General features: G+C 48.9%; 2 protein-coding genes across 2 annotated transcripts in view; one reads left to right on the top strand and one right to left on the bottom strand.

Moving 5' to 3' along the window:
• Positions 1 to 21,438, bottom strand: part of LOC137317691 (NACHT, LRR and PYD domains-containing protein 3-like) — a 174,022-nt gene that overhangs the window by 65,148 nt on the left and 87,436 nt on the right. The window lies entirely within an intron of this gene.
• LOC137317697 (NACHT, LRR and PYD domains-containing protein 3-like) lies at positions 670 to 16,985 on the top strand. Its single transcript, XM_067980874.1, has 9 exons — positions 670 to 679; positions 4,198 to 4,263; positions 4,482 to 4,507; positions 6,630 to 8,395; positions 9,956 to 10,042; positions 10,202 to 10,372; positions 10,970 to 11,140; positions 11,281 to 11,448; positions 11,621 to 16,985. Exons 1-9 carry the CDS (start codon positions 670 to 672, stop codon positions 11,706 to 11,708), a joined length of 2,553 nt encoding a protein of 850 aa, XP_067836975.1. The 3' UTR covers positions 11,709 to 16,985.

Below are 21,438 nucleotides of genomic sequence, written 5' to 3'. Positions count from 1 at the left end.
GGCCATTCAGGAGAGAAGTGAGGAAACACTTCTTCACGCAAAGGGTTGTAGAGGTGTGGAACTCTCCGTCGCAAAAAGCAGTAGATGCTAGCTCAATTAATAATTTTAAATCTGTGATCGATAGATTTTTACCAACCAAAGGTATTAGGGGATATTTTGCCAAGAGGAGTGGATGGAGTTAGGATACAGATCAGCCATGATCTCATTGAATGGCAGAACATGCTCGAGCGGCTGAATGCTCTACCCCTTCTCCTATGTTCCTAATCAGGCTGGTGCTGGCCTGAACTGTATGAGTAAATCTCACCAATGGGCCCTCCCAGTGCAGCGTTTCGGCCGAAGGGGGCACGTCTGGAACTGGGTTCTGGAAATCAGAGGGACTCACTGAATTTCACTGGGCAGCTGTCTGTGTCACATCTAATGTGGAGTGTTGATCATAACACTCGTGGAATGCTCAATCCCAGAGCGATCAGCTGTTGTACTGATGGGGGAGGAAGGACTTGGTATCACGTTTAACAAGGGAACGTTCTCCTGCTCATTTTAATACTTCTGTCTAACCCTCCTATTAATATTATATTTATTACAGAGCATCAGAATCAGGGAACGCCTGTCACCACCATGGCTGAAGGTCCAAACAGGGGAGAAGAACCAACATCTTCAACAAGAATGGGAATGGACACAGGTAAGTTCAGAAAATTCATCAAATTATAATTTCTGTCCTGACAAAGGGTCCGGATCTCGAGCAAGAACCTGCAGCTCACACAGGAAGAGGTAACTGCACAGATACTGTGTAGATAGGGGGAAGTGAGTGACCATCGAGAGGGACAGTGCAGTCACAGGTGGAGGGATCTCCTGAATACTGGAACTGTCCAATAGATACCTGGTGTTGGGGACTGTAAGGTGGATAGAGACAGTGACTCAGAGGATGCTCTTCCTGAGTAACAGTGTGAGATCGGGGAGCAGGGGTGCATCCCGAGTCGGGCGCGGGTGAGAGGCAGATGGGACACAGAAATAGGAGAGCAATAGTGGAGGGAGATTATATAGTTAGGGGAACAGACAGACTTTTATGCAGCCCTGAGCAGGTTCCGAACGGTAAGTTGCCTCCCGGGTGCCAGATGGAAGAACATGCTGGAACGGGTGGGAACATCTCTGGGAGGGAAAGGAGAGCAGAGAATAGTCATGGTTGCAACCAGTAACAAGGATAGCAATACGTTTATGGAGGGAATATTAAGATTCAAGGTCCAGACTAAAAAACAAGGCCTCCAGCTGGTGATCTCCGTGGTTTTTTTATTTGTTCATGGGATGTGGGCGTCGCTGGCGAGGCCAGCATTTATTTATAACCCAGTATGTTACCAATCGTAATTGCACTTGTGAAGGTGGTGGACAGCCGCCTTCTTGAACCGCTGCAGTCCGTGTGGTGAAGGCTCTCCCACAGTGCTGCTGGGAAGGGAGCACCAGGATTTTAACCCAGTGACGATGAAGGAACGGCGATATATTTCCAACTCGGGATGGTGTGTGACTTGGAGGGGAACGTGCAAGTGGTGTTGTTCCCATGTGCCTGCTGTCTTTGCCCTTCCAGGTGGTAGACGTTACGGGTTTAGGAGGTGCTGTCGTAGAAGCCTTGGCGAGTTGCTGCAGTGCATCCTGTGGATGGTACACACTGCAGCCACAGTGCGCCGGAGAAGGGAGTGAATGTTCAGGGTGGTGGATGGGGTGCCACTGTTTTACACTCGGCCACTTAAGTAGGGAAATATGAGGCAGGTCAATGTGTAGAAGTAAGGTTGGAGCAAGAGGGAAGGGGTCATGGTCTTGTGGACTAGAGTGAGTTCAGGGAGAAGGGGAGGGACGGTCACGATCTGAACCAACCAACAGTGGTTTTGCAGAATGGGCGACTGGAGCAGTGGGAGGGTTTCTGCTGATATGACAGGAAGGTGGGAAATATCCGGGTCTGAGACTGGAGAGTGGAATTAATAAAACTGTTGGAGCAGGAATGGAAGATTTATGAAATCATGAAAATGTATTAGCAGGAAAAAAGTTAGGAGGTTTTGAAGTATTGAGAGAGAAATTCACTTGCGATTTAAAAAAAGAAGAAACGAAAACGGGTCAACATTCCAAAAAATCGGAGTTCGGATTGTGCGTTAATTCTGTGAATCTACAAATCATCCCAAACACATTTGGAAAATCAGAAGCATAAGAAATATGATGTCGTTTCTGTGAGACAAGGCCTGAGTTGTCACAGGACTCAGCGTGAAATGTTCCTGGTTAGAACATTTTGAGTGGAGAGAAAAATAGTGATGGACGCCAGTATTAATAAAGGTTCTATTACAGAGCTCCAACAATTACAAATTGCATTTATATAGCGCCTTTAACGTAGTAAAACGACCCAGGGGCTTCACAGGAGCGATTATCAAACAAAATATGACACCAAGTCAAATACGGAGATTTTAGTTTGGCCAAAGAGATAGGTTTTAAGGAGAGTCTTAAAGGCGAACAGAGAGATAGCGTGGAGCGGTTTAGAACATAAGGATGTTCCAGGGAGCTATGTTAACATGGAATCCATATGAACGCAGTTAAACAACAGGAAGGGAAATAGCACAATTCTCAGTGGGTTTTGCAGACGAGTAATCAGTGGAAGAGAGATAGATGGGGAACTGGGAGAAACTAGTTCTGAATGAAGTTTTAGAGGAGATACAAAATAATTCCTTTAGTTTCTAACAATGATGGTGGAAGTGAAAATGTTGGTGTACGAGAGGAGGATGTGGGGCCAGAGTTAGAGATAACTGTAGAGAAGGATTTGGATCTGAGAAACATCGCCGAGGTGGATAAATCACTGGGCCCAGAGATAACACACCCGAGGCAGTTAAAGGAAGTCAGAGAGGAGATAGGAGGGACCCTGACCACAATTTCTCAATCCTCGTTTGTTATTAAAAATATCCAGGTGGACTGAAGGAGCCCAAGTAATGTCTCTAATAAAACCACATCGTTCACCTGAGGAAGGAGGTAGCCTCCGAAAGCTTGTGAATTTAAAATAAAATTGCTGGACTATAACTTGGTGTTGTAAAATTGTTTACATCTGATAAAATAAGGAGAGACGGTCAACGGGTAACTGGAGACCAATTAGTCTCCATCAGTAGTGAGCAAACTCCTCGAATCTGTAATTCCAGGTCGAATGAGTGAACATTTAGAGATACAGGAGATGATCAGGGGAGGCAGGAACTGATTTGCTGCAGACAAGCCGAATTTGAAAAATTTTATACAGCTTTGTTGATAGGTGACCATATAGATCGATGGGATGTAGCACATGCGGTGTATATGGGTTTTCAGAAGGTGTTCGATAATGTGACTCACAGGAGGCTTCAGCCGTTTGGTATAAGAGGAAATGTAGTCGCCCGGATAGAAAGTCGATAATGTGTTTAGTTTTCACCACATTTTTTCACAGATCCGAACACTGCAATCACTGAGTTCCTGACAAAGTGCGACGATTACCAACTGTTCCAGTTGACGAAATTCTACCGGGACAGACTAGAACAGGCGATTGAAGAGGGGGTGGAGGGCGTCAGCTCGTTGTTAACATACGAGAGGCATTTCAGTGGACAGGAACATCGGGTAAGTGTGAGGAACACAGAATGAGTTTGGATTATTTAAACATCACAGAACTAACAAGATGTCAGATCTTGGAATCATAGAATGTTACAGAAGAGAAACAGGTCAAATAGGAAAGAAATGGATCAAACTGAAAATACAGTGAATCTGAAACACTGATACGATGAGGTGAAAATACCCAGTGGAGCGGTCAGTGTTTGTATAAAGGACAGGGGAACGGTTCGGGTAGAACTCTTGTGTGGGACTGAAAACAAAAGGGAAACAGTTTAAGTGGGACTGGGAAAAGGAGGGACCAGTATATTAATTATTATTCTTTACAGAAAGTCGTTGATCTCGTGGAGAAGGGAAACAGGGCGGACAGTTCCAAACTTGTCCTAAATCTGGTGATGGAGAAAGGCTCTCGGGCCCGAAGGGTGATGTGGGAATCCTTTGTGAAAATGCACCATACGGTACCAAAGTTGGACAAAATACTGAAAGAGATGCAGGAACTTGGTACGGTAAAATCACACACTGAATTCAATTTCAGATTGAAACACTGCAGAATTTACTAAAATATTACACAGATCTGATTTCATGAAAGCTCATTGATTTAAACAGGTCCTGATCCATTTGATTATATGAACATCGGACCAGATTTACCTGAAATACCCTGTCACCTGAAAGGTAAGTGATGAAATGGAGATTTCAAACCGATTATTTCACTTCTGAGAATCAGAATGTTTGACTGTAGTCCTTTGTTTCGAGATTGTCACAATCTGGGAATCAGAAGTTGATAGGCTGGAGAGAACGGAATAAAGTTTGATTTTGATTAGTTGATAATCTTCAAATGATCTGCGCGATCCGTTCGTATTCGTTGTTCTCAATTATTTGCAAATTTGCAGATGTTTTATTACTCCAGCTAATCCAGGTGCTGATTGATAACAGTTGTGAAAAACCGTTCATACCTGGGAGGATCTTGATACACTTTTTTTTTATTCGTTCACGGGATGTGGGCGTCGCTGGCGAGGCCAGCATTTATTGCCCATCCCTAATTGCCCTCGAGAAGGTGGTGGTGAGCCGCCTTCTTGAACCGCTGCAGTCCGTGTGGTGACGGTTCTCCCACAGTGCTGTTAGGAAGGGAGTTCCAGGATTTTGACACAGCGACGACGAAGGAACGGCGATATATTTCCAAGTCGGGATGGTGTGTGACTTGGACTTGTGACTGTGAATCCCCATACGCACCTGGCAGGATCCTGATATATTGTGCATCCTACACACAACTCCAATGTGCCCCACAGATGCTTTCGGCTCACAATTAATGAGCAGTGCTTTGTGCCAGACGTTTACGTGCGCCCCTACAAATCTGCTCACAATCACCTGTAGGGAACGAGGTGGAGAAATGCGAAATATTAAAAATGTTATCATTTCACTGACTTCAAAATGTACGATCTGATCTTAGATGATGTGCGGATTTTCACACAATGGATCATTAATCCGTGGAGAAATGTGAGGGAAAGACAATTTCCAGGGTAATTCGGAAGTTATGGGATGGCTTCCTAATGGCAGTGAAAGAGAGAACTTATTCAACTCAAAGAATAGTCCATTAACTCGGGGTCTTCTGAGATCCAATGGAATGACTGATGGAAACAGATTTGTAATTTCCCAAACCTGCATTGTAGGAAATTCAGACCAAAATGAAACAACGGAGTAAAATAATTGGGAGAACAGTTGAAATGAACTGCGAATGTTTTCTGCTTTGACATTACACTGAGTGACGTGGGCAGTAGTTGAATATTTAACTGTAATCGGTGATATGACAGGATTGTTATAAAAGCACATTCGATGCAGGTGTAAAATTGCTGAAAAATTGTTCGCAATTTCTGAAACACAATATAACAGGAGAATGATTCGAGACAGGAGAAGGCCATTTGACCCAAATAAGCCTGTCCCTGCTAGAGAGATGACCCCACCTCCCCCTCCTCTCAGTATAACCACAGAAACACGTTCAATTATCTCTTGACCCCACTTACACAGCCCCTTCAGTTTCCTTCCCAGGCTCTCTGGCCCTTTGGGTGAGAAAGTTACACTGACTTCCCTTCTCCGTATTTAATTATTTTGTTGATTGTGAGCCTGTTTCCTGTTTCCGATGAGTATATTCAAGAATCAGATCGATAGATTTTTGGACACGAATTGAATCAATGTATATGTGGACAGGGTGGGCAAGTGGATTTGGGGTATATCAGCCATGACCTTAATGAATGAGGGGCCGTATGGCCTACACCTGCTTATATTTCTTATGTTCTTCTGTTCTTACAAATGTTGGGAATTCCATTGAAACATTTCAATCCCAAATTCGCTTGCCCAAACAAAATACACCAAACCATCTCGCCATTCCCTGGACCTAAAGTCCGAATACCTTACATCATCATTCTGAATCCCCTCTGTACCTTCAGAATGGCAGTAATCGTTACCTGAAGAGGTGACTATAGAAATCTACGTAATAACCAAATAACCTGCCCGAGTCCTGAAACTATAGCAATTTATCTCCTGTCTATTCAATCTTTCCTTCTCCCAATGCCCAAAATATCCCAGATAACCTGCCCGAGGCCTGATACAATAACAGTGGAACTTCTGTCCATTCACAATCTGTCCCTCTCCCAATGCCCACAATAACCTATTTCCCATTTCCGCAGAGGGTCAGCACCACTGACGGTTTCATAAATTACTCTACTGGAACCTCAATTTCGTGCAACAGAATCACGTTTGGATTTGTAATGATATGTCCATGGTACAGGGCAGGGCTGATAGTATTAATCATCAGAGGGAAAATATCACCTTCATCGAAATCTCCATGTTCAGTAAATATTAGAATCAAGAGAGGATTTGAAACTTTTCTCCGCCATTATTCACTTTCAAGCGAAGTTTTCAGTAACTGAGTTTAATTTCCTGCTCGCACCTCTATCGAAGCTGTGAATTCAATCTCGGAACATTTTACTGAATAGTAAAGTGACATTGAGAATGTTTTTTATATCAATACAACTAACATTGAGAACCACTTTCTGTCTGTTCTAATTGAAGATGTTCAACAGAAACACAAGGAAACACTCCGGGTCCAAACTGAGACATTGAGAGTGAACACGATCCTAATAAAGGAGAAGGTTAAGATTGTCCAGCTGGTCACTCTATACACTGAGCTAACGGTCATTTCTACTGTTCGAGATTGGACACTTGTAGAACATGAACTGCTGGCAAGAGGCCGAGACCATGAAGAGTGGAGAAAGAAACATCTCCGGAGAGAACTGGAAAAAATCCGAACTGATCAACTGTTCCAGAGCAGTTTTTCCCGGAGAAAATCCAAATCTGGGAGTTCAGCAGCAGTGAGCGGAGTCGCGGGGATTGGAAAAACAACAATGGTACAAAAGATTGTTTATGACTGGGCCACTGGGAAAATATACCCACACTTTCAATTTGTTTTCAGTTTTCAATTCCGTGAGTTAAACGCTGTAAACTGTAGCATAAACCTGTGGAACCTGATACTAATTTTCTATCCTTACTTGAGGAATATTTTGGGAGAGCTCTGGAAGAACCCTGAGGGATTACTGTTTATATTCGATGGTTTAGATGAATTCAAGGACAGTATCGATTTTGCTGATAATCGGAGAAATACAGAACCTCAGCACATGTGCACAGATCCCGAATGCCGTTGTAAAGTGTCTGACATTGTGTACAGTTTAATACAACACAAGCTGCTCCCAGGATGTTCAGTGCTAGTGACCAGCCGCCCCACTGCATTACGTTTATTGGAAAAGGCTGAGATCAGTGTCTGCGCTGAAATCCTGGGATTTGATAGTGAGGAACGGAAGGAATATTTCAAAAAGTTTTTTGAAGATCAGTCGGTGGCAGCAGCCGTTTTCAAACATGTGGAGGAGAACGAGATCCTGTACACCATGTGTTACAACCCTTCCTACTGCTGGATCCTCGGTCTGTCACTGGGTCCCTTCTTCACACAAAGAGACAGGAAACAGCTGCGACTTCCCAAGACCATCACCCAACTATATTCCTACTATATTTACAACATTCTGAAAAACCATGGCCGAGAGATTGAATCCCCCCGTGATGTGTTACTGAAGATCGGTGAGATGGCCTTCACAGGAGTCTCGGAGAAGAAGATTGTGTTTAGAAATGGAGATTTGATCAAGTACAATCTGCAACCTTCCCAGTTCCTGTCTGGGTTCATGATGGAACTTTTGGAGAGAAATGATTCTTCCCAGAGTGTGGTTTACACATTCCCGCACCTCACCATCCAAGAGTTTGTAGCCGCACTCGCACAATTCCTGACTCCAGATCCTGGTGACATCCGGAAACTCCTCAGTGAAGCCCACAGCAAGGAAGATGGGAGATTTGAGATATTTCTCCGTTTTGTTGTTGGTCTCTCCTCCTCACAGTCAGCTCGGCCCCTGGAGGAGTTTCTGGGTCCATTTCTTCATCGAACAATCTGCGGAGTGATTGACTGGGTGAAGGAGAAGGTTGAAGGAGAGATTGGAAACACAGAGAGTGAAACTGGTCAAAGGGACCTCCTGAACACATTCCACTACCTGTTTGAGTCTCAGAATCAAACACTGGTTCGGGTCACAGTGGGATCTGTGGAAACACTCAGATTTAATGGATTACGACTGACCCCGATTGACTGTGCGGTGCTGTCTCGTGTTATTGGACTCTGTGATACAATAAAACACCTCAATCTAGAATACGGTTCGATTCGGTGTGAAGGACTCCAGCGGCTGGGACCCGCACTGCACAAATGCCGGGAGTTGAGGTAACTATTTATTTGTCTCTAACTGTTAGGCCAATTGTGGAACAGTCACGGATTGTATTGTTGCTCCGTAATGAAGGGAAACAAACAGTTCAGTTAAACCAGAGAGAAGCAGATTCAACACAAATATGACAAATGATAAGATGATCGATTAATAATTCCCGAAGGACTGGAGAATCTAAAATGGATCCTTGTGAACAAGTAGGGATTTTTGAGTCTTTATCGGATCAGTAAATACAGGTCACTGAAAGAGTCTGATAATTTAATTGCAATAAATGATATTTATTGCTGTTTTTCTCACTGCCTGAGATACGTCCATTGAAGAGGCTCCTTCTCACTGTGACTTACACGTAGACCGACACTAACTGCAGCAGTCTGTGTGACGGAGTATCCCACCCTCTTACCGAGGTGTGGGGGCAAGTGACAGTCACCGGACTGTCAACGTGTTTAGGAGAGGGAAGCAGAAACACCAAACATTCATTAACAAAGAGCAAAACACAGCTTTCGGGCAGTCAACCGCCAGTGGGCGAGCTGAGCTTTCCCCACAGGATGTCGGTCCGTTATCATAACTCATCAATGACCCAGCCCTTCGCACTCTCCAATACATCCACCATCTCTTCACCCAGATGGCAGCACTCATGCCTCTGAGTCAGAAGGTCGTGGATTCAGGCCCCTCGCTCACTAATCCAGGCCGACACTTCAGTGGGATTTGGGAACTAAAATCTGCCGGTTAAAAAGGTTGAAATCTAACGGGTTGTGGGGTATTAGCCCAGGAGTACAGACACACACCGGCCAGCTGTGGGGCCTCACACACAGCGGGAGGCTCCTGGGTTAACCAGAGGCAGTGAACCCGGGAATTTCCCATAATCTGCCCCCTGTGTGTGAGGTCCCGCTCGGGGAGGGAACTTCAGAAAATTCCCCAGTAACTGTCGGGCCCGTAACACCTTAAATAAATGTAGAGCGAGTATAATGGGAATAAAGAGAGAGACTCCCCTCCCCTACAAACGAGCAGTAAAGAAACATTTAAAACATGTAAAAGGACAGAATAAACTCTCCTTGTCACATAAAATCCTGGGGGATGGATTTTACAGCAGCCGTTAGTACCGATTCACAATATAACTCACCCCGAGATATTATACAGATTAATATAATACTGCACAAAGTACAGGTAATCACCACTTTATCATTTAATTTGGGGAAAATCACCCCATTAACATAAAATCTGGGATTTAAGAAGCAGCAGAAATGAGACAAGTTTCCCAAAACATGACGGGACAAGTCACTGACCTCCATGAGGGTAATTTTGATCATCAGGGAATGAGACCGGACTGAGGGACATTTGAAGGCTTCACACAGACAGCACTTTATTTATTAAATACATTTACTGACAGTCCCTGAATATATGGGGAGTTGGACAGAGTGAGATTCATTGTCAGTGACAGGGAAATCTGGTTATTAATTTCCTGAAGGTTTTTCAGTGCTTCCTGTAATATCAGAGAGAAATTGTGTCAGATCGGGGATTGGATTCAGTTTGTTTCTCACTCTCTGTCTGGTTGTGTTTAGTCTGGGGAGAAATGAACTGGGAGATTCGGGAGTGAAACTACTGTCTGCGGCTCTGAGGAACCCGGACTGTAAAATACAGAAACTGGAGTAAGTATCAGACTGTGTGAGATTGTGTTTATAATAACTGGATGTCTGATCACGGTATATTAATGTCAGTATAGTAATAATAATTTAAATAAATACTGGGAATTTACTCTGAATCCTGTTATCTCGACTTGTCTCTGGCTTGCTCTTTCTGATCTCCAGGTTATGGGCTAACGGTCTCACAGGTTCTTGTACCGATGATCTCTCCTCCGCTCTCAGTCCAAACCGGTCACTGACGGTTCTGAACCTGGGTAATAATAAACTGGGAGATTCAGGAGTAAAACTACTGTCTGCGGCTGTGAGGAACCCGGACTGTAAACTACAGAAACTGCAGTAAGTAATAATACCACAGATGAGTGCAGTGCTTGGATGAGTGCAGCTCCAACAACACTCAAGAAGCTCGACACCATCCAAGATAAAGCAGCCCGCTTGATCAGCACCCCATCCACCGCACTAAACATTCACTCCCTTCACCACCGGCGCACTGTAGCTGCAGTGTGTACCATCCACAGGATGCACTGCAGCAACTCGCCAAGGCTTCTTCGACAGCACCTCCCAAACCCGCGACCTCGACCACCTGGAAGGACAAGAGCAGCAGGCACATGGGAACAACACCACCGGCACGTTCCCCTCCAAGTCACACACCATCCCGACTTGGAAATATATCGCCGTACCTTCATCATCACTGGGTCAAAATCCTGGAACTCCCTTCCTAACAGCACTGTGGGAGAACCGTCACAACACGGACTGCAGCGGTTCAAGAAGGCGTCTCACCACCACCTTCTCAAGGGGCAATTCGGGATGTGCAATAAATGCTGGCCTCGCCAGCGACGCCCACATCCCGTGAACGAATAAAAAAAAAGATAAATACTGGGAATTTTCTTTGATTGCTGTAATCTATTTCTCTCTCTCTCTCTCTCTCATCTCCAGGTTATGGGATAACGATCTCACAGTTTATTGTACCAAGGATCTCGCATCCGCTCTCACTACAAACCGGTCATTGACGGTTCTGGACCTGAGTGATAATAAACTAGGAGATTCAGGAGTGAAACTACTGTCTGCGGCTCTGAGGAAGCCAGACTGTAAAATACAGGAACTGGGGTAAGTATCAGACTGTGTGAGATTGTGTTTATAATAACTGGATGCCGAACACGGTACAGTAATGTCAGTACAAGTAGTAATACAAATAAATACTGTGGATTTACCATGATTCCTGTCATTTCTCTCTCTCTGATCCCCAGTCTGGATGATGTCGGTCTCACAGATTCTTGTACCGATTATCTCGTCTCCGCTCTCAGTACAAACCGGTCACTGACGGGTCTGTCCCTGGGATCAAACTCCTTCACAGACCGATCTGTCCCCACTCTCCGCTCCCTCATACTGACCTGCAGGAGTCTGGAGTGGATCGGGTGAGTGTTTGTGTTAATGTTTAATATAATAATTAAAATATCAATGCGTTTCAGTGCCTTTTATGGGTAATATTTGTCTGCAATTATTATTGAAATATTAACCCCAGTCTCCCTGTTATTTACACTGTTGTTCAATCTGTTTATTTCCTGTTTAATCTTTAATCTATTTCAGGCTGTGGGGGAATCAGTTCAGTCCAAACGGAAAGAGACACCTGGAGTCACTGCGGGAATCCAGACCCGGACTGAGTGTGGGAGAGTGAACATTTCAATTTATAACCATTCCTGGTCTCATTATATGAACATTTCAATTTATAACCATTCCTGGTCTCATTATATGAACATTTCAATTTATTACCATTACTGGTCTCATGATATGAACATTTCAATTTATTGCCATTCCTGGTCTCATTATATGAATATTTTTGGCCGATTCTCTGTCCCTCCCCTTTAACCGGCCGCGCTCCAGGTTGAAATCCAAACGGCCCTTTAACGGTTTCCAGCTCGAGCTGAGCGAGCGTCGTCTCCCATTGTGACGTCAGAGGCCCAGCGACAGGGTCACGAGACTCAGTCACCCGGTCCCACAGAGCTGATTCTGCAGGATATCCGGGGCTGGATGGTCCCCAATGGGGCACTGGGTCAATGTACAGACAGGAAGGGCCCAGGGTGGGGCTCAGTCTGGGCTGCAGTGGGACACTGGGTCAATGTACAGACAGGAAGGGACCAGGGTGGGTCTCAGTCTGGGATGCAGTGGGACACTGGGTCAATGTACAGACAGGAAGGGCCCAGGGTGGGGCACAGTCTGGGTTGCAGTGGGACACGGGGTCAATGTCCAGACAGGAAGGGCCCAGGGTGGGGCTCAATCTGGGCTGCAGTGGGACACTGGGTCAATGTACAGACAGGAAGGGCCCAGGTTGGGGCTCATTCCAGGCTGCAGTGAGACACTGGGTCAATGTACAGACAGGAAGGGCCCAGGGTGGGGCTCATTCTGGGCTGCAGTGGGACACTGGGTCAATGTACAGACAGGAAGGGCCCAGGGTGGGGCTCAGTCTGGGCTGCAGTGAGACACTGGGTCAATGTACAGTCAGGAAGGGCCCAGGGTGGTGCTCAGTCTGGGCTGCAGTGGGACACTGGGTCAATGTACAGACAGAAAGGGCCCAGGGTGGGGCTGGGTCTGGGCTGCAGTGGGACACTGGGTCAATGTGCAGACAGGAAGGGCTCAGTGTGGGGCACGGTCGGGGCTGCAGTGGGACACAGGGTGAATGAACAGACAGGAAGGACACAGGGTGGGGCTCAGTCTGGGCTGCAGTGGGACACTGGGTCAATGTACAGACAGGAAGGGACCAGGGTGGGTCTCAGTCTGGGATGCAGTGGGACACTGGGTCAATGTACAGACAGGAAGGGCCCAGGGTGGGGCACAGTCTGGGTTGCAGTGGGACACGGGGTCAATGTCCAGACAGGAAGGGCCCAGGGTGGGGCTCAATCTGGGCTGCAGTGGGACACTGGGTCAATGTACAGACAGGAAGGGCCCAGGTTGGGGCTCATTCCAGGCTGCAGTGAGACACTGGGTCAATGTACAGACAGGAAGGGCCCAGGGTGGGGCTCATTCTGGGCTGCAGTGGGACACTGGGTCAATGTACAGACAGGAAGGGCCCAGGGTGGGGCTCAGTCTGGGCTGCAGTGAGACACTGGGTCAATGTACAGTCAGGAAGGGCCCAGGGTGGTGCTCAGTCTGGGCTGCAGTGGGACACTGGGTCAATGTACAGACAGAAAGGGCCCAGGGTGGGGCTGGGTCTGGGCTGCAGTGGGACACTGGGTCAATGTGCAGACAGGAAGGGCTCAGTGTGGGGCACGGTCGGGGCTGCAGTGGGACACAGGGTGAATGAACAGACAGGAAGGACACAGGGTGGGGCTCAGTCTGGGCTGCAGTGTGACACTGGGTCAATGTACAGACAGAAAGGCCCCAGGGTGGGGCTCAGTCTGGGCTGCAGTGGGGCACGGGGTCAATGTACAGACAGAAAGGCCCCAGGGTGGGGCTCAGTCTGGGCTGCAGTGGGGCACGGGGTCAATGTACAGACAGGAAGGGCCCAAGGTGGAGATCAGTCTGGCCTGCAGTGGGACACTGGGTCAATGTACAGACAGGAAGGGCCCAGGGTGGTGCTCAGTCTGGGCTGCTGTGGGACACTGGGTCAATGTACGGACAGAAAGGGCCCAGGGTGGGGCTGGGTCTGGGCTGCAGTGGGACACTGGGTCAATGTACAGACAGGAAGGGCCCAGGATGGGGCTCAATCTGAGCTGCAGTGGGACACTGGGTCAATGTACAGACAGGAAGGGCCCAGGGTGGGGCTCAGTCTGGGCTGCATTGGGACACTGGTCAATGAAAGACAGGAAGAGCCCAAGGTGGGTCTCAGTCTGGGCTGCAGTCGGAAACTGGGTCAATGTGGAGACAGGAAGCGCCCAGGGTGGGGCTCAGTCTGGGCTGCAGTGGGGCACTGGATCAATGTACAGACAGGAAGGGCCCAGGGTGGGGCTCAGTCTGGGCTGCAGTGGGACACTGGGTCAATGTACAGACAGGAAGGGCCCAGGGTGGTGCTCAGTCTGGGCTGCAGTGGGACACTGGGTCAATGTGCAGACATGAAGGGCTCAGTGTGGGGCACGGACGGGGCTGCAGTGGGACACAGGGTGAATGAACAGACAGGAAGGACACAGGGTGGGGCTCAGTCTGGGCTGCAGTGGGACACTGGGTCAATGTACAGACAGAAAGGGCCCAGGATGGGGCTCAGTCTGGGCTGCAGTGGGACACAGGATGAATGAACAGACAGGAAGGACCCAGGATGGGGCTCAGTCTGGGCTGCAGTGGGACACTGGGTCAATGCACAGACAGGAGACGACCAGGGTGGGGCTCGGTCTGGGCTGTAGTGGGACACTGGGTCAATGAAAGACAGGAAGGGCCCAAGGTGGGGCTCAGTCTGGGCTGCAGTCTGAAACTGGGTCAATGTGGAGACAGGAAGCGCCCAGGGTGGGGCTCAGTCTGGGCTGCAGTGGGCCACTGGGTCAATGTACAGACAGGAAGGGCCCAGGGTGGGGCTCAGTCTGGGCTGCAGTGGGACACTGAGTCAATGTACAGAGAGGAAGGGCCCAGGGTGGTGCTCAGTCTGGGCTGCAGTGGGTCACTGGGTCAATGTGCAGACGTGAAGGGCTCAGTGTGGGGCACGGACGGGGCTGCAGTGGGACACAAGGTGAATGAACAGACAGGAAGGACACAGGGTGGGGCTCAGTGTGGGCTGCAGTGGGAAACTGGGTCAATGTACAGACAGAAAGGGCCCAGGGTGGGGCTCAGTCTGGGCTGCAGTGGGACACAGGATGAATGAACAGACAGGAAGGACCCAGGGTGGGGCTCAGTCTGGGCTGCAGTGGGACACTGGGTCAATGCACAGACAGGAGACGCCCAGGGTGGGGCTCAGTCTGGGCTGCAGTGGGACACTGGGTCAATGTACAGACTGAAAGGGACCAGGGTGGGGCTCATTCTGGGCTGCATTGGGACATTGGGTCAATGTACAGACTGGAATGGTCCATGGTGGGGCTCAGTCTGGGCTGCTGTAGGACACTGTTTCAAAGTACAGACAGGAAGGGCTCAGTGTGGGGCTCAGTCTGGGCTGCAGTGGGACACTGTTCAATGTACGGACAGGAAGTGTCCAGTGTGAGGCTCAGTCTGGGCTGCAGTGGAAAACTGGGTGAATGAACAGACAGGAAGGTCCCAGGGTGGGGCTTGGTCTCGGCTGCAGTGGGACACTCGGTCAATGTACAGGCAGGAAGGGCCCAGGGTCGGGCTCACTCAGGGCTGCAGTGGGACACTGGGTTAGTGTACAGACAGGAATGACCCAGGGTGGGGCTCAGTCTGTGCTGCAGTGGGACATTGGGTCAATGTGCAGGCAGGAAGGCCCCAGGGTGTGGCGTTCTCTGGGCTACAGTGCGACACTGCGTAAATGAACAGACAGGAAGTTCCCTGGGTTGGGCTCAGTCTGGGCTGCAGTGGGACACTGGGTCTAAGTACAGACAGGAAGGGCCCAGTGTGGGGCTCAGTCTGGGCTGCAGTGGGACACTGAGTCAATGCACAGACAGGATACGCCCAGGGTGGGGCTCAGTCTGGGCTGCAGTGGGACACTGAGTCAATGCACAGACAGGATACGCCCAGGGTGGGGCTCAGTCTGGGCTGCAGTGGTACACTGTTCAATGTCCAGACAGGAAGTGTCCAGGGTGAGGCTCAGTCTGGGCTGCAGTGGGAAACTGGGTGAATGAACAGACAGGAAGGACCCAGGGTGGAGCTCAGTCTGGGCTGCAGTGGGACACTGGGTCAATGTACAGACAGGAAGGGCCAAGGGTGGGGCTCAGTCTGGGCTGCAGTGGGACACTGGGTCAATGTACAGACAGGAAGGGACCAGGGTGGGGCTCAGTCTGGGCTGCAGTGGGACACTGGGTCAATGTACAGACAGGAAGGGACCAGGGTGGGGCTCAGTCTGGGCTGCAGTGGGACACTGGGTAAAATACAGACAGGAAGGGCCCAGGGCGGGGCTCAGTCTGGGCTGCAGTGGGACACTGGGTCAATGTACAGACAGGAAGGGCCCAGGGTGGGCTTAGTCTGGGCTGCAGTGGGACACTGGGTCAGTGCACAGACAGGAAGGGCCCAGGGTGGGGCTCAGTCTGGGCTGCAGTGGGACACTGGGTCAATGTACAGACAGGAAGGGCCCAGGGTGGGCTTAGTCTGGGCTGCAGTGGGACACTGGGTCAGTGCACAGACTGGAAGGGCCCAGTGTGGGGCTCAGTCTGGGCTGCAGTGGGACACTGAGTCAATGCACAGACAGGATACGCCCAGGGTGGGTCTCAGTCTGGGCTGCAGTGGGACACTGTTCAATGTACAGACAGGAAGGGTCCAGCTTGAGGCTCAGTCTCGGCTGCAGTGGGAAACTGGGTGAATGAACAGCCAGGAAGGGCCCAGGGTGGGGCTCAGTGTGCGCTGCAGTGGGACATTTGTTCAATGTACAGACAGGAGGGGCCAAGGTAACTTGTTTCCTAATGCACAGTGTGTGTCTCTTCCAGTGAGGATTCGGACTCTGCAACAAGTGTCCCGACAAATCCTCCCCTTTCCTCCAATTCTGGCCTCTGGCACATCTCCCACTGCCATTGCTCCACCATTGATGGCCGTGCCTTCAGCTGCCTGGGCCCTCAGCTCTGGAATACCCTCCCTAAACCTCTCCATGTCCCTCTCTTCCTTTGAGACGCACCTTAAAACCTGCCTCTTTCACCAAGGTTTTTCACACTTGTCCATGACCTCCTTGGGTTGCTCGGTGTAATAGGATTCGCTCCTGTGAAGCGCCCTCAGATGTTTTACTCCCATAAATGTGCAATATAAATGTAAGTTGTTGTCTGTGTGCTGTGTTCATAAAACTCCACCGCTTAGTTCAGCTCAGGCCTGGTCTTGTTATTTTTTTTAAAAATGGTGTTAGTGTCGTAAATCATTGAATAAAAGATCATTGAAATTACATCCCTCCTCCTCCAAGCGGCATTGCAGATGTGACTGTTTGGTCCAGTGAACTCTGTGTGTGTGTGTTGTGCGGGGGGGGGGGGGGTCTTACTCGGGAGACTGGATGTGCAGTTCACACAAAATGATGAGACGGACTGTGAGCAAATGAGCTCAGCTGGGTCCCCACAAAATGGCCTCGCGACATGCAACTTAAAATGGCCGCCATGCAACTGCCCCAAAATGATCAACGTGAGCCTGCCGCAAAATCACAGAATGAAACATCACAAAAGGAAGACATTCGGCCCATCTTTCCGGTGTCGGCACTTTTTAAAAGCTAACCAGATAGTCCCATTACCCTGATCTTTCCCCGTGGCCAACCCAGTTTTCCTTTTCCAGGAATTATCTAATTCCCTTTTGAAAGTTACCATTGAATCTGCTTCCACCTCCCTTTCAGGCAGTGAATTGCAGATCATTACAACTCGCTGCATAATAAAAAAATCCTTCCTCATGTCACCTCTGGCTCTTTTGACAATTATTTTGAACCTGTGTCCTCTGGTGACCGACCCCATGCCACTGGAAACAGTTTCTCCTCATTTACTCCCTCAAAGCCCCTCAAATGGCCGCTCTATCCCCTCAAAGTTGTCCCATCTCCCCGAAACACAAGCATCATTTTGAGATTATAACAAACCCTCGAAGCCCGTACAGGGGTTCACGTTTCAGACGTTAATCTCCTCTCAGCCCCTATTTGTCTCACACTGGGTTAACGTGTTTGTATAACATTACAGGCCGGGCTACTTTAACCCCAGGCTTTAACCTGATTAAATCACAACGGTCACAATCAAACAGGAACATGTTAAACCGAGGCCCCAAAACCAGGGCCCAGAGAGGAAATTTAACCCCAGGGCAATAAACAGACCGAACTCACGTGGGCCCTGTTTGGGTGCAACTTGTGGAGGAGGTCTGGCAGGAGGCCTCATTTCGTCACCCCTGGAGAAGTCTTTGGTCGGTCCCCTCTGCAGGAGGCCTCAGTCAGTCCCCTCTGGGGGCGGCCTCGAGTCCAGTCTGGAGAGGAGGCTTCGGTTAGTCCCCTTTGTGGGAAGGCTTGGTCGGTCCCCTCTGGGGGAGGTGTCAGTCAGCCGCTCTGACGTTGGCCTCCATCAGTCCCCTCCAGAGAAGAAGGCCTTGGTTGGACCCCTCTGGGGGTGGCATCGGTCACCCCTGAGTGATCCCAGAGTTGTCGTCTTTATATTTAGAGCACCGCAACAACTGCAAATACAACAACAACAAGTTGTATTGGTTATGGTGGTCACCTTGGTCAAAATTGCCCCAAAGTACCGAAGCCATCTTGGACAAATCAGCGGCGAGTACGGCAGTCGTCTTGTTCGAAATGGCAGCAAGTACCGCGCAGATTGTCCCCAGTAATATCACAATGGTCCCAGTGACACCAGAGTGAATTCAGAGTGCACCGAGTGATCCCAGAGTGCAACCAGTCACCCGAGACTGATCGCAGAGTATATCCAGGGATCCCAGATTGCACCCCGAGTGATCCCAGAGTGCAGCCAGGGATTCCTGAGTGCAGCCAGTCACCCCAGATTGATCCCAGTTTGGCAGTCTTTATATTTTGACTAACACCACAACCACTACTACTACAACAACTTGTATTTATTGTATATATATATGATATATATATGTATATTTACACAAGGCCAACATGGCGGCAAGAATGGCAGCCATCTTGGATAAAATGGCGGCAATCACAGCAACCACCTTGGACAAAATTGACGCAAGTATGGTGGCCACAATGGACAAAGTGACCGCAAGTGTGGCTGCCACCCTGCAAAAAATGGTGGCATGTACGGCAGCCGTCTTGGACAAAATGGACGCAAGTGCAGTGGCCATCTTCGAAATAATGGCGGCAAGAACGGCAGCCATCTTGGACAAATTGGACGCAAGTATGGCGGCCATCTAGGACAAAATGGAGACAAGTACGGCGGGCATTTTTGGACAAAATGGCGGCGAAAACGGCAGCCATTTTGTGCAAAAGAGCAGCAAGTACAGTAGCTATCTTGCATAAATTGGCAGCAAGTACGGCGGCCATCTTGGACAAAATGGCTGTAAATATGCAGGCCATCTTGGACAAAATTACGGTATGTCCGGCAGCCGCCTAGGACAAAATGGCCGCATGTACAGCGGCCATTTTCGAAAAAATGGCGGCAAGAATGGCACGATCTTGGACAAAATAGTCGCAAATATGGTGGCCATCTTGGAAAAATTGGTGGCAAGTACGTCGGCCATCTTGTCCAAAATGGCCGAAAGTACAGCGGCCATGTTGGACAAAATTGCTGCAAGTACGGCGGCTATCTTTCACAAAATGACGGCAAGAACGGCTGCTCGGTTGGACAACATAGCAGCAAGTACGTGGACATTTTAGACAAAATGGCCTCAAGTATAACGGACAACTTGGACACAATGGCGGCAAGTACGGCGGCCATCTTAGACAACATGGCGGCAGGTAAGGCTGCCAACTTGGACAAAACGGTGACAAGTACGGCGGCCATCCTGCACAAAATGGCGGCAATTACAGTGGCCATTTGTACAAAATGTCCGAAAGTATGGCGGGCCATGTTGGACGATATGGTGGCAAGTTCGTCGGCCAACTTGGACAAAATTGCGGCATATACTGCAGCCATCTTGGACAAAATGGATGCAATTAAAGTGGCTATCTTGGACAAAATGGCCGCAAATAGTGTGGCCGTCTGGGACAAAAAGCCGGCAAGTACGGCGGCCATCTTTGACAAAATGGCCGCAAGTACGTTGCCATCTTGGAGAGAATGGGGGCAAGTACAGCCGCCAACTACAAAAAAATGACGGCAAGAACGGCAGCCATCTTGTACAAAATAGCAGAAAATATGCTGGCCATCTTGGACAATGTGGCGCCATTTACAGTGGCCATCTGCGAGAAAATGCCTCCTAGCACGGCCGCCATCTTGGACAAAACCGCGGCAATTATGGCCGTCATCTTGGACAAGAGGTCAGCAAGTACGTCAGCCATTTTGGACAAAACGGCGGCATATAGGCAGCCATGATGGACAAAATGTTGGCAAATACTGAGCACAGTGTCCCCAAGTGATTCCTCAGTGAATCCAAAATGTCCCAATGACCCCTAGAGTACACCAGAGTGCACCCAGTCACCCCAGAGTGATCCCTGATTTCACACAGGGATCCCAGAGTGCAAAGAGTCAAGCGAGAGTGATCCCAGATTGCACGCAGGGAACCCAGAGTGCACCCAATGTGTGTCCAGTGAATCCAGAATGATCCCAGTCAGCACTGTGTGAACCAGAACGCATCCAGTCAATCCAGAATTATCCGAGATTGCACGCAATCAACTCAGAGTGATGCTGGAGTGCGCCCATGGATTCCAGATTGCACCCAGTGATCCCAGACTGCACTCAGTCAACCCAGACTGATCCCAGAGTGACCACCACCACAACTACTACAACAACAACTTGTATTTATATTTGCATGTTTCATATATATATGATATATATATATATATATATGTGTGTGTGTGTATTACGGCAGCCATCTTGGACAAATTGGAGGGAAGTACACAGCTATCTTGGACACAATGGTGGCAAGCACCGCACAGAGTGTCCTCAGTGATCCGACGGTGAACCCAGAATATCCCAGTGAGCCCACAGTGACCCCAGAGTGCACCGAGTCACCGCAGATTGAATTCAGATTGCATCCAGGGATCCCAGAGTGCACCCAGTCAACCCGGAGTGATCCCAGAGTGCACCTAGAGATTCCAGATTGCACGCCGTCATCCCAGATTGATCCCAGATTGGCAGTCTTTATATTTAGACCACTACGATAACAACTACTACTACAAAAACTTGTATCTATGATACGTATAACTATTTTGTATCAACATATGCCTGTATTTAAACAAGGCCAGCATGGCAACATGTACGGCAGCCATCTTTGAAAAAATTGAGGGAAGTGCGGGGGCCATCTTTGACAAAATGGTGGCAAGTACGGTGGCCATCTTGAACAAAATAGGCAGCAAGTATGGAGGCCATCTTGGACAAAATGGCGGCAAGTACGGCATTCATCTTGGTCGAAATGACGCCAAGCAGTGCAGATATCTTCTATAAAATGGCGGCAAGCGCAGTGGCCAAATTGGACAAAATGGCGGCAAGTTCGGCGGCCATCTTGGACAAAGTGGCAGCAAGTACGGCGGCCATCTTGGACAAAATGGCGGCAAATACTGTCGCCGTCTTGGACAAACAGGCGGCAAGTACGGCGGCCATCTTCGACAAAATGGATGCAATTACAGTGACCATCTTCGATGAAATGGCGGCAAGAACGGCGGCCATCTTGCACAAAGGTGCTGCAAATACGGCGGACATCTTGGACAAATTGTCTGGAAGTACGTCGGCCATCTTGGACGAAATGGCGGCAATTACGGC

Source organism: Heptranchias perlo, unplaced genomic scaffold (assembly GCF_035084215.1).
Source record: "Heptranchias perlo isolate sHepPer1 unplaced genomic scaffold, sHepPer1.hap1 HAP1_SCAFFOLD_63, whole genome shotgun sequence".
NCBI classification, from domain to species: domain Eukaryota; kingdom Metazoa; phylum Chordata; class Chondrichthyes; order Hexanchiformes; family Hexanchidae; genus Heptranchias; species Heptranchias perlo.
Note: the sequence above shows the minus strand (reverse complement) of the source record. Positions and strands in the feature narration are given on the sequence as shown.

Bases quoted from the DNA above. Each gene is read 5' to 3' on its own strand.
- LOC137317697 (XM_067980874.1), top strand. The intron at 4,264-4,481 runs GTAAGTGATGAA...GCAAATTTGCAG, and splicing joins AATACCCTGTCACCTGAAAG to ATGTTTTATTACTCCAGCTA. The intron at 11,141-11,280 runs GTAAGTATCAGA...TCTGATCCCCAG, and splicing joins TGTAAAATACAGGAACTGGG to TCTGGATGATGTCGGTCTCA.